Consider the following 12,608-nt stretch of genomic DNA (forward strand, 5'->3'; position numbering starts at 1 on the left):
ACTTTTACCAAGCTGTTGTGAATCATCATCATTCCACATGCCCTTTAAACCCTCGCTTTTGCCTTCAATCGTGTTCCTTTTTTTCTTTTCTTTTTTGAGCTGAAGGAGAGAGACTGAAGGAGGAAGAGAGAAAAAAAAAGGTGGGGGGGTTACCTGTACTGAGTGGCCCCACCTCTTCTGGCCATTGAGAAAGAGTAAACACTAAACCGCTGCTTACCTCCACACTCACCCAGACACCGACAGGCAAGGAGACTCTCAAGGGGAGTGAATGGACTGAAATAGAGTCGGTTTCAGACGAGTGTGAATGTGCAAAGTGACTCCCCAAGACAAAACACACCAGGTGAATTCGGCCCCCGCCGCACTCCTAAGTCTGCCGTACAGGTAAAGTGTTCCAGTGCCTTTTCAAATGTGTGTATATTGTAAACATGCATGCAGTTAACAGCTGATTTAACAACTTGTCATTACTTTTTGTTTTAAAAAAAATTCATGTCAACACTTCTTTAAATGTAATTCTCCAGCTTATAAGCAATATTTTTGCAAAATTTGGTAAAACCTCAGGTCACATTTATGGAAAACCCCACTTCCTGGTGTGCCTTGTTGTTAGAAAATGTTTGACGTTTCAAACCCTCGACCCAATTTGTTCAGTCTTTCTAATCAAGACATTCTTGAGGAAATCACATTCTTCTTTTATGGCATTCGTCTTCTTAACCTTTTTTTTTTTTTTTTTTAATCGAATGAAGGAATCTAAAGGTTCGTCTGGAATCACCAGACTTCCCTGTTTTGTTGCTTTTATCAGAGCCAAAGCGATTCACAAACAGACAAGAAAAGGCAATTGAGCCAATCAGTAGCTGGAATGAAAGATAGAGATGTCCTTACAATGAAACCAGTGGAACCAGTGGAGTGGCACGACACTGTGTGTGTGTGTGTGTGTGTGTGTGTGTGTGTGTGTGTGTGTGTGTGTGTGTGTGTGTGTGTGTGTGTGTGTGTGTGTGTGTGTGTGTGTGTGTGTGTGTGTGTGTGTGTGTGTGTTGCATGTATGATTCTGTAAATGTGTAATAAGCGGAGGATTATAAACACATTTTGGTGGCTGCTTGAAGACGTTGCTGTTATAACCTGTAGACCTCTGGCTTCTTTGTCATATAAAATGTGGACTTTTACCCTGAATGCTAACCTGTTTGTTGTGTGCGTGTTTATGCATGCATGCGCGTGTGTGTGTGTGTGTGTTTGGGTGTGTATCAATGTGTGTTGGTGGGGGGTAGGTAGTAGTGACAGAGTCCACTCATCTACTGTTAAGTTTCCTTGACCTGATTTAGAATTCAGGGTTTATTTTCTTTATTATTTATAAAGAGAAATACTGCATTAAGTTTGACCCAAAAATGACAGCGTTGGCAGAAACGTTCCGTCAGTTTCACATTCTTCTTTTGTGCCATTGTAGAAGTCTTAAGTGTGTTTGTCGACAGGGAGGGACGTTGTTTGATTGTAAAAGGGAGTGTGAAGGTCAGCTGCTTCCTGAACCGCTGTCATACGTGTGAAAACAGAATGAAGCTACATGGAGATATTTGGGTGGCAGATACGGACAGAAACTTAAATTACATGTTGGTAATTCCTCCTTACGCACAGCACACACAAATACACACACACACACACACACACACACACACACACACACACATTAGAGGCCTCTAATGCCTTTGTCACGAGTGTGTGACACTGCCAACGTCAGACGTAACCGTATGAAACATGGTGTCCAAAGGCCTTGAACAGGTGAACTGATTAGCGAGAGGAATGCAGTTGCTTAAGAAAAGCGCTGTCGAGTTAGCACCAAAGCTAAACTGGATAAATGAATTATCCGTCCCTTTGTGAATCAAATAGAAAGTAGAGTAGAGTAGAACTTTATTGATCCCTTAAGGAGGTTCCGTCAGGGGAATTAATTTCGCCGTCGCAGTACAAACACCACAGTGAGTACAAAAAAGACACAGGAAAAGCACAAAGTAGTACCAGCACCAAATAGAAAGAGTAATAAATAACCCACCAAATAAAAAGAATATACAAATAGAGAGATATAAATAGGCATAGGATTATTACAGCACAGTGAGTACAAAAAAAAATAACACAGGAAAAGCACAGAAAGTAGCACCAGCACCAAATAGAAAGAATAATAAATAACCCACCAAGAATATACCAATAGAAAGGCATAAATAGGCAGATTTATGTGTGGAATATGTGGAAAATATATGGAATATGTGGAATGGCATGCTTCCTATTCTGTCTAAATCCAGACATAATTAATAGCTCTTTGACTGTTGATACTGAGTTGAAAAAGGGACAGTCCTGGTGTTTTGTGGTAATATGGTGTTCTGACTGGACGAGAGTGGAGGTTAGTGGAGGTAGGAGTTCTCCTGGGGTAAATGAACTGGAATCATCCCAGTGTAGTGAAGCTGAGGTGGGCTGAAGGAGGTCACTTGTGCACTCTGTCTGACCTGAAATTCTTCAAGCCAGTTTCACTTTAAAGGGCTTTTCTAGCGCTGGGGGGGGGGCTGAATATTCGTTCTAGCAGAACCCCCACCCCCACACACATCCCTCTCGCTCCCCCCTCTACTCTTTCCTGAATAAACTATTGATTCTTTAGTGGGTCAGGTGAAGTGGGAGAATGGGAATTCTTATTGGTGAGCACAATGGAGGGGGGAAAATCAATTGTTAAAGAACAGAATAGTTATGTATGGTCTGGACTATCAGACAGCAGGCCGCTGTTTGTGAACTCAAAAGTCACATTTCATAGATGTGTGTAAATATACAGTACAGTATTTTCTGCACTATAAGGCGCACCTTCAAAAATGACCTATTTTAAAGCTGTTTTCATATATAAGGCACACTGATGATAAGGCACACTGTTGGTTTTTGAGTAAATTAAAGGCTTTCAGATGTGCCTTATAGTGCAAAAAATACTGTAATCGTAATGTATTTTAACTTTTTACCCCAAACTGTGAACATTTTTATAACTTAACCAAGTTGTTTCACTGCCTGAACCAAAAGGACATATCTTTAATTTTTTAAAGTTGAAGTCACTGGTATTTACAAAAAGACATCACAAAAGTAAAGACCAAATAAGAAGCTGCTGTCATGTACAGACGTCAGTCAGGGAAGTGAAACTCAGGCAGTCTCTCTCTCTCTCTCTCTCTATGTAATTCAGTAAAAAGTGAAACATCCAAAGAAAAACATTTCAAATGGACGCCAAAAAAAAAAAAAGAAGAACGATACGGTGATAACGCAGCTTCCCTCTGTGTGTCTGAACGCTTCATCCTGCCTTAGTCAGCATGCTGACAGTTCAGCTGTGTGAACCATGGAGCGCGGACATCATGTGTCTTGAGGGTCAGCCGCAGTTCTTACTTCTCTTCTGTCACGTTCATTGTTTTACGCTCAGCTGTGGGCATTTACTCCAGCTGACAGCTGGGAATAAAACGCATAGGAGACACACAGTTTCATTTGCAAATACTTTATATATTATCAGCAAATATTGCCCACTTTTTAAAGGATTTTTTTCAACAATGCAAGCATGTAAAATATTTCTTCTTATTTTACATTTAAGCAGCCAGATACCAGAAATTATAGCAGGAAGTCTTCATTCGTGCGTCAGCTTTTTTGAACATTTTACAAGAGAAACTGCTTTCAGGAAATCACACCACACTGTGGTGCCCTTGTACAGGTCATATCGCTCCACAGAAATAATAAAAAAAAGAAGCAGCACTCTGGTCTTGTGACATGCTACTTATTTACTTATATGGGTGACATGTAATAATAGATGACAGTTGTACAAGCTGAGACACTGATTATCAGCTGACTTTATTCCTGCTTCATCTTAACGAAGCAGCAGATTTCAGTGAAAATGTTGAGTCGTTACAGCACTGACATAAATGTTTGTGGTTTTACCAAATGCACACAAATCAGCCAACAAACATACACACAACCCATGTAGACCTGTTTGTCTTCGCTTGAAACAACAGCTGATTTACAATTCTATTGAGCCTTACATTAAACTATAGATAATATTTTAAGCAGGGCTGTCATTCATTGAACTCACGTTGATTACAAAAGTACATTTAATCATGATTCATCACATATTTAAATAATTTACCAGTCCTTTTGTGGGACTTTAGAAACGTACATTTCTGTGAGGGAATAAAGAAACACACGACAAACTGGGTATAGGGATCAGATTGTTTTTACTTAATAACATCTGAGCTTAGTTTTGATGATATTTTTAATAAAAAATGACTTATTTTCATATTCCGCTGCGGTTAGCGTGACTAAGATATGATTTTGCTGTGCCAGCGTTGCCTTCAGTGGGTCTTCTTTATGTTGGACCTGCTTTATCATCTCCAGAGCTGAATGTGAACTCATAGCTCACCATATCCTGGATGAAGTCGCTCCTCCTCTTCATCGAGAGAGGCGTGCTCAATGGAAGCTTAGCCTGTGTTTAATGTCTTAGCCGTGGTGTGTACTGTATGCTGTGCAGGGCTTTAAGATGGTAGCAGATAGCATATGGTGCTTGTCATTTTTTACAGACAACTCATCCCTTTAAGATCCTCACGTGTTTTATTTCATCTATATAATGTTATTTACATCAGGTATCTAAATAAAGTCCGGATTGTGAGATGGCTCCTCAGTCAATCACACTGGAATTACAGTGATGGTAAAAAGGGTTAGTGTCTTGTTCTAATGTCTTAATGCTGTCCGTCCAACTTCAAACCTTAATATTAAATCAATAAAATAAGAATAAGAATAAAAATAAAATAAAATAATAGATAATAGATAAATTACTCATTAATACATTGTTGAGCTTTTAACGAGGTTTGTTGACATGAATGTAAATATACATGATATAAAATTACTCTGTTCAGCTGTATTCTACGATTCAAAAATAAACAGGCCTGAAACAGTCAGCATTTTTTTGACGTGACGTTATGGTGTGTTTGTGCTCCCGACCAATTGTTTGGCGAATACCTGCAGTATTTTCCGTACTATAAGGCGCACATAAAAGCCTTTAATTTTCTCAATTTCTTATAATCCAGTGTGCCTTATATGTGAAAAAAGTTTTAAAATAGACCATTCATTGAAGATGAGTTCTCAGATGTGTTTTATAATCCAGTGTGCTTTATAATCCAGTGCGTTTTATAATCCAGTGCATTTTATAATCCAGTGTGTTTTATAATCCAGTGTGCTTTATAATCCAGTGCGCTTTATAATCCAGTGTGCTTTATAATCCAGTTTGCTTTATAATCCAGTGTGCTTTATAATCCAGTGTGCTTTATAATCCAGTGTGCTTTATAATACAGTGCGCTTTATAGTGCAGAAAATATTGTAATCATGAAGGTCGTGGGTGGGACGCATCTCAGAAACCTTCCTGTTGGGTTCAACAGTTAACTGGTGACCTGATAGACGGTGCGGTCACTGGAACACTTGACACCCCCCCCCCCACCCCGTAAAGTATACATGAATCTTGATTGGCTCTCTCTAACAAGTTAATCTTTTATTTGGATTGACCTCTCTGGTCAGAAGAAGGCCCTGATGTTACTCATCTGTAATCCTGTAATCCTGCTCCTTTTACAATCTACACTTTTTTTATTTTCGCTTGATGTCAGATTGATTTTATACGCTTACATATAAACAACTTTTACTTTATTTATATCCATTCAACTGTCATGTGTCCTACAGTCTATTTTGAGCTTTTTCACATTGAGCTTTCTTTGTCTGTCCATCATCCTCTAGACTGTGTACTAAACAGACATTCTTCCAGACTGCTGACTCCTCAGGGTTGGTTTCAAGAGCAGCTGAAACTCCAACACACTGCTGACCACACACACACACACACACACACACACACACACACACACACACACACACACACACACACACACACACACACACACACAACACACACACACACACACACACACACACACACACACACACACACACACAGTGTGACTGTCATCTCTCTCCTTTTCACACCAACTCTTTCTATATGTCGCTCCCGCCTTTCTTTGCTCTTTTTTTTTTTTTTAACACAAACTTTCTGAACGACTGGCGTTCTCTCATCTGGCTGTTTTTCCTCTCAGTCATCCCTCTATCTGCTCTCTTGACTGCCCAGGAAGGTGTGTGTTGTTTGCTTAAGTTAAGCTTTGCAAGGAACATGTTCTCCGTTGTTATGTACAAAAAAAAAAAAAACTCGACACATGCATGCCCGAATACACACACACACACACATACACACACACACACACACACATACACACACAGATTTCCAAATGTCAGAGTAAGATGAGGAAGCATTGAAACCGCAGTTTTTGTCCATTTCCTGTATTTTTCCTGATTTTCTGCAGCTCTAAGCAGAAATCATAGAACACTACTTCTCACATGAACCTTTGTTAGTGACAAGACACACTTCAGCAATAACTACTTTGGTCTGTTATCAGAAGGATTGAGACGCAAAAGAATTATTGTCAAAAATAAATTTGTATTAAACTATCCATTATGCACAGAAACACATAAGAACAAATAACTACATTTGATTGTTTTTTACTAATTATAGCTTTTGTTTTTTTACTGTTTATTCATGCCTTTTTATTCCTCTGCCTATTTATGCCTTTCTACTTGTATATTTGTGAATTATTTATTACCCTTTCTATTTGGTGCTGGTGCTACTTTCTGTGTGCTTTTCCTGTGTTTTTTGTGTACTCACTGTGCTGTGTGTTGTGCGATGGAGAAGTTAATTTCCTTGACGGAACCTCCTTAAGGGATCAATAAAGTTCTACTCTACTCTACTCTAATCAATTCATTCAAAACATTTATCTATTGCATGTAGTTGATGCGGTTTTACACGTATTTCCAAAAATTCCAATTGATTGCCAACCTAGGAGCCGCCTCTCCTCACGGTCACAAGCCAAATCAGAGGGAAATGATCTATTTGATCTATTTTTCTCTTTCTCTTTTTTATTCTTTCTTTAAAAATGTCTTGTACAGAATATAAACTAAAAACCTTAATATTTCTAATAGAGTAAAAGCACATATATCTATGTGTGTGTATGTTTGTGTTTCTCATTCTTCCTACTAAAAGTCTAGTGTACACAAACAGTTATACACAAGTTAGCTCCACCCTCATCAGTTCTCATGCTTTGGCTCAGTGTGTGTGTGTGTGTGTGTGTGTGTGTGTGTGTGTGTGTGTGTGTGTGTGTGTGTGTGTGTGTGTGTGTGTGTGTGTGTGTGTGTGTGTGTGTGTGTGTGTGTGTGTGTGTAGAGGAGGCTGGCCTCTGTGCTCAGTGCCCTGCTGTACCTGTCTCTCATGGAGGTGGACCAACACTCCCAGAGCAGGCGGCCAAGCAGCAGAGCGCTGTGGAGCAACAGGGGTAGCTATCCTCCTTTCTCACCACTCATTGCCTCTTTTTTTCTTCTGCTCTTTCCCACCAACATCCCCTCGACTGGGATTTCTGGGATGTTTCAGTCTCACTTCCCACCTGCCCACTCTGGGATTTTCTTTTAGATTCTTCAGCCTCAAATAGCAGCAATTTTCCCTTTTACATATCAGATCTGAGTTGGTGTTTGAGAAGACAGCTTACTATAATAATGTCTATTTGTTGTGCGGCGTCTGTTAAAGTAGAAGTGTTGCTGTTTGCTTGATCTTCTGCTTTTCTTGTGTCCCTGTTTTGAAGGGATGCTGGGTAGACACTGTGACTCGGTCGCCTCCACGTGCTGGTGTGTGTGTGTGTGTGTATGTGTGTGTGTGTGTGTGTGTGTGTGTGTGTGTGCGCATACAGCAAAGATGGCAGCCTCCTTAAGCCTGTTTTCTGTCCTAGACTGGATCAGTGTCGCTCAGGATCGTACGGCAAACTAAGAGATGCATTGTTCCTTACTTCTTGGACACATACTTTGGATTTTCTTTTCCTATAATCTCCAATAGATTGAAAGCCAAAGAGTTTGCTTGCTGACACCCCCCTGAATACGGTCTGTAAACACTCCTGAAAACAGGTCAGTGTTGACTTAGAGTGAGATCAGTGGCATGAAATGTCCCTTTTTTATTTCTAGCTATGGTTAACAATAATCCCATGCCTCATTTGGTCGTATGAACAAAATGTAGGGATTTGTACACGGTGGTCTGTTTTTATGGCATAAAAGCCTTCTCTGCCTGTTCATAAAACAAGTCATTTCCCAATAGCGTGCTGTTAGTCTGTTGAGAATCCGTTGCGTCTATCAATCATAAACACAGTATAATAACTAATCTTCACGGCTGTAACTGGAACACTTAAACCCAATAGGGTGGCAGCCAATAAAACCCATGCTCTTTAACTTCCTGTGTCTCCACCATCTTTGAGTTCACAACCTTTGAACCCTGGTGCCTGAGCTCCAAATGTCAGCGCAGATTATGATTTAACTCATGGTTTGTTTGTGTTGTGCTTCACCAGAGAAAGACAATCACACAGAAGTTAACCTAAAGTTTTCTAGCGAAAATTCTGGTTTGTAAATCTTTACATTTTCTGTGAGTAAAGGCTGCGTTCATCTGAGTTAATCATCTACCTGCTGCTGCCTCAGCTTTCTCTCTCTCTCTCTCTCTCTCTAACACACACACACACACACACACACACACACACACACACACACACACACACACACACACACACACACACACACACAAATATACATTCACTTGCCGGTTTAAACATTGCATAAAGTCAGAACATTTACATTTTCAAACGATAAGTTGTTTTTATATTATAATACACAGTATAATAATTATATTACATTATGTTATATTTTATTATTTATTTCAGATTGTTTTTTCACACATTCAGTGCTTTCAAAGTCTTCTCTAAGAAAAGGAAGCCTAAGCACAAAATAGTCAGCACTGAGGAAGTTGGGAATATCTCCAAATTGTCAAAAGCAGGAAGTAGGTCACCTCGTGCTGAAACTGGACATTTTTGACTCGCAAAATATCCACTTAAGAGACTTTGTTTTTAAAGAGTCTTAAACTAACTTCATTATAAAGAGTGTTAGCCTCACAGTTCCACATAGCTCCTTCTTATCTCTGAGCAAAACTTCCAAAGTGAATATTGTCCTCCCTTTGTCATCAGTCTGGTGAGATAAGGCTGATAAGAGATGGAGTCATGTTAGCACTTCACACAATGGAAGGAACACAGGGAGGGCACATTGAGCTGTGGAAGCAGAGGGAAGGCAACACAGAAATAAGCAACAGGCTGTTTTCATGTCATGGGCAGCGAGAAAAAACCTTGAGTGATGCACTTCTCATTTTTTTGCCCGGTAACGACACCACCTCCCCGCTGACCAGAATCAGACTGTACTGATAACTCCAGCAAAACGGGCTTTTTTTAACCTTTGTGTCATTTTGACCTATGTCAACATGCCAACCAGCCGTTGGCTAAATATAGAAGGTGGATGCCGTTTCTCATTTCTTGTTGATTTGTTTTAAAATGCTGCTTGTGTCTCCAGATCTACAAAAACACAATGCAGCTCCCTCTGGCCTTCTCTGTACTACTCTATCAACATCCTCAAAGCAAATACTGCATCTGTAGTACTCTTAAAATGCTGCTTTGTGTAGATATCAATAAATATTTTAATCAATATTTAAATGTGTATACATTTCAGAAAACATTTCCTTTTTGTCTGACGTTTGCATCATTTATTCCTCTCCACATGAGATTGGAGCTAGTTTTCAAGTAAGTCTAAGCCCTCCAGCCTTGGGCAAACTAACAGGTGACAGGTGTGTGTGTGTGTGTGTGTGTGTGCGTGTGTGTGTGTGTGTGTGTGTGTGTGTGTGTGTGTGTGTGTGTGTGTGTGTGTGTGTGTGTGTGTGTGTGTGTGTGTGTGTGTGTGTGTGTGTGTGTGTTGTGTGTGGGAGAGGGGGATATTGGGTCAAGCAAAATGAGTGAGTGTTACCATGGTTGCTTGGCTTAGTAGTGTTTTACCTTTGTTGACTGCATCAGCTATCTAAATCAAAGTCCAGGCAATCTTGTGACGCACAAGAAGCACACATACACACACACACACACACACACACACACACACACACACACACACACACACACCCAACCCAACCTACCAAAAGAGGCGGTTTTTAAATGGCCTAATTGGTTACATGGTGTTTTTGATAAAAAGCAGTGATTGATTGCTTCACTAAAAAGTATGAGGATATGGGACTTAAAATGTTGCGGATTGTTCTGTGGTGAATGCTGGCAGTGTTGGACAAAAGACAGAGTAAGAGGGTTATGCTTGGAAAGCCGATTTCCAAGGGTTAATGAACTGAGTTACACATAAACACACACACACACACACACACACACACACACACACACACACACACACACACACACACACACACACACACACACACACACACACACACACACAGAAAGAGAGAGAGAAAGTTGCACTTACTCAAAGAGGTTAAAGTCCAACACCAGCTTATGGTGAGTGTGTGTGTGTGTGTGTGTGTGTGTGTGTGTGTGTGTGTGTGTGTGTGTGTGTGTGTGTGTGTGTGTGTGTGTGTGTGTGTGTGTGTGTGTGTGTGTGTGTGTGTGTGTGTGTGTGTGTGTGTGTGAAAAACATTCTTGAATACAACAGATTGATGTGCACAGCATTTTGACCCAGTATGGAGTCACTAGGGTCAAATTTGACAAAATTCCTTTACCCAAACTCTTCTAATTTGCACACACACATGTACACACACACACACACACACACACACACACACACACACACACACACACACACACACACACACATCCTGAGCATGTGATATAGTCGCACTGAGTGAACCTTGAGCTGGAAATTTCAGGGTTTACAGCCGTTAATTTTCTCTGATAGGGGTAACATGTCAGCAAAGGATCTGAAGAACTCAACAAAACAAGGTTGTAAAACCGCTGATAGGAACGGTGTTTTGGAATTTATAGATACGATTTTATCTCATTACGTGACCTAGACACTTACATTATGTGTCCACATCACATTATGTAAGTCATTCAATCTCATGATTGTAATTGTTCTTGTAAATCACCCATTTTGTTTCAACAAGCTGTCAAATCATAGGTTTTTAACCATTTTGATCAACCCGTTTCTCTTTTGCCCTCCTCAGGCCCAACATCTGATTGGATGGTTTCGTCAGAATGACAGCTGAAGATCCTGCTTCTTCCTCAGCCATGAGCAATAACGCTGCCCACTCCAAAGCCTCCAGTGCACCCCAACACTCTTTCCATGGACAGGTCAGTATCCCAGAGGGAGTTGCAGGGGCGCCCAATGAGCCTGCCCTGGTGGCCCTGATGGAGCGCACCGGCTACAGCATGGTCCAGGAAAATGGTCAGCGTAAATACGGTCCTCCACCTGGTTGGAATGGCACCTCTCCACCGCGAGGATGTGAAATCTTTGTGGGCAAGATCCCACGGGATGTTTATGAAGACGAACTTGTCCCTGTGTTTGAGTCTGTCGGACGCATCTACGAGATGCGTCTGATGATGGACTTTGATGGAAAGAACAGAGGATACGCGTTTGTGATGTACACGGAGAAACACGAGGCCAAGCGAGCTGTACGTGAGCTCAACAACTACGAGGTGCGACCTGGACGACTTCTTGGGGTCTGCTCCTCCGTGGACAACTGCCGTCTTTTCATCGGTGGCATCCCCAAGACCAAAAAGCGTGAGGAGATCCTAGAGGAAGTCTCCAAGGTGACAGAAGGGGTACTAGATGTGATAGTTTATGCCAGCGCTGCGGACAAGATGAAGAACCGAGGCTTTGCCTTTGTAGAATATGAATCCCACCGTGCAGCCGCTATGGCTCGCAGGAAGTTGATGCCTGGACGCATTCAACTTTGGGGCCACCAGATTGCAGTAGACTGGGCCGAGCCAGAGATTGATGTTGATGAAGATGTGATGGAGACAGTGAAAATCCTCTATGTCAGGAATCTCATGATGGAGACAAGCGAGGAGACAATCCGACAGGTGGGACTGACTTTTCAACCTAGAACTTCATTTTGTTTCGTTTTGTTTGCCGTTCTTTACCAGTCGCCCTCTTTTTCTGTCCACCAGGTGTTCAGCCAGTGGAATCCTGGCTGTGTTGAACGTGTAAAGAAAATACGCGACTATGCCTTCGTCCACTTTAACTCCCGTGATGACGCCGTCCTAGCCATGGACCACCTCAATGGCACAGAGGTGGAAGGGTCCTGTATAGAAGTGACACTAGCCAAACCAGTGGATAAAGAGCAGTACTCACGCCAAAAGGCCTCTAAAGGGGCGTCTGCTACCCCAGAGGCCACTCAGCAGAACTACGTTTACCAGTGTGACCCCTACACATTGGCCTACTATGGTTATCCCTACAACACCCTCATTGGGCCCAACAGGGACTACTTCATTAAAGGTTAGAATTCATTCTTCCTGCTTCTGTAACAGTAAGGATCATTTGCAATATCCACAGTATTTCTCTGAAAAAAAGTCTATATTTGTAAATGTTTAGTGACAGCGCAAAGATACAATTGCTATAACCATTGACAAACACCTCATCAATAGGCATGATTTTTAAGTTGCCGTGATGACCAAGGCAATAATGATTTC

The 12,608-nt window shown here is 41.2% G+C and overlaps 1 protein-coding gene across 9 annotated transcripts in view; it reads left to right on the top strand.

Annotated features, from left to right (window-relative positions):
- The window catches only part of rbm47 (RNA binding motif protein 47), a 32,452-nt gene that overhangs the window by 13,241 nt on the left and 6,603 nt on the right, over positions 1-12,608 (top strand). For 7 of the 9 annotated variants that reach the window (XM_068321978.1, XM_068321977.1, XM_068321981.1 and 4 more), the window contains 2 exons: positions 11,141-11,999; positions 12,087-12,414. In XM_068321978.1, the coding sequence (XP_068178079.1) occupies positions 11,172-11,999; positions 12,087-12,414 (1,156 nt within the window). In that variant the 5' untranslated portion in view covers positions 11,141-11,171. Of the gene's footprint in view, positions 1-232; positions 382-7,365; positions 7,404-11,140; positions 12,000-12,086; positions 12,415-12,608 lie in introns of those variants that run through there. The other 2 variants (XM_068321979.1, XM_068321980.1) reach the window with 2 other exon arrangements.

This window comes from Antennarius striatus, chromosome 8, assembly GCF_040054535.1.
Source record: "Antennarius striatus isolate MH-2024 chromosome 8, ASM4005453v1, whole genome shotgun sequence".
NCBI classification, from domain to species: Eukaryota; Metazoa; Chordata; class Actinopteri; order Lophiiformes; family Antennariidae; genus Antennarius; species Antennarius striatus.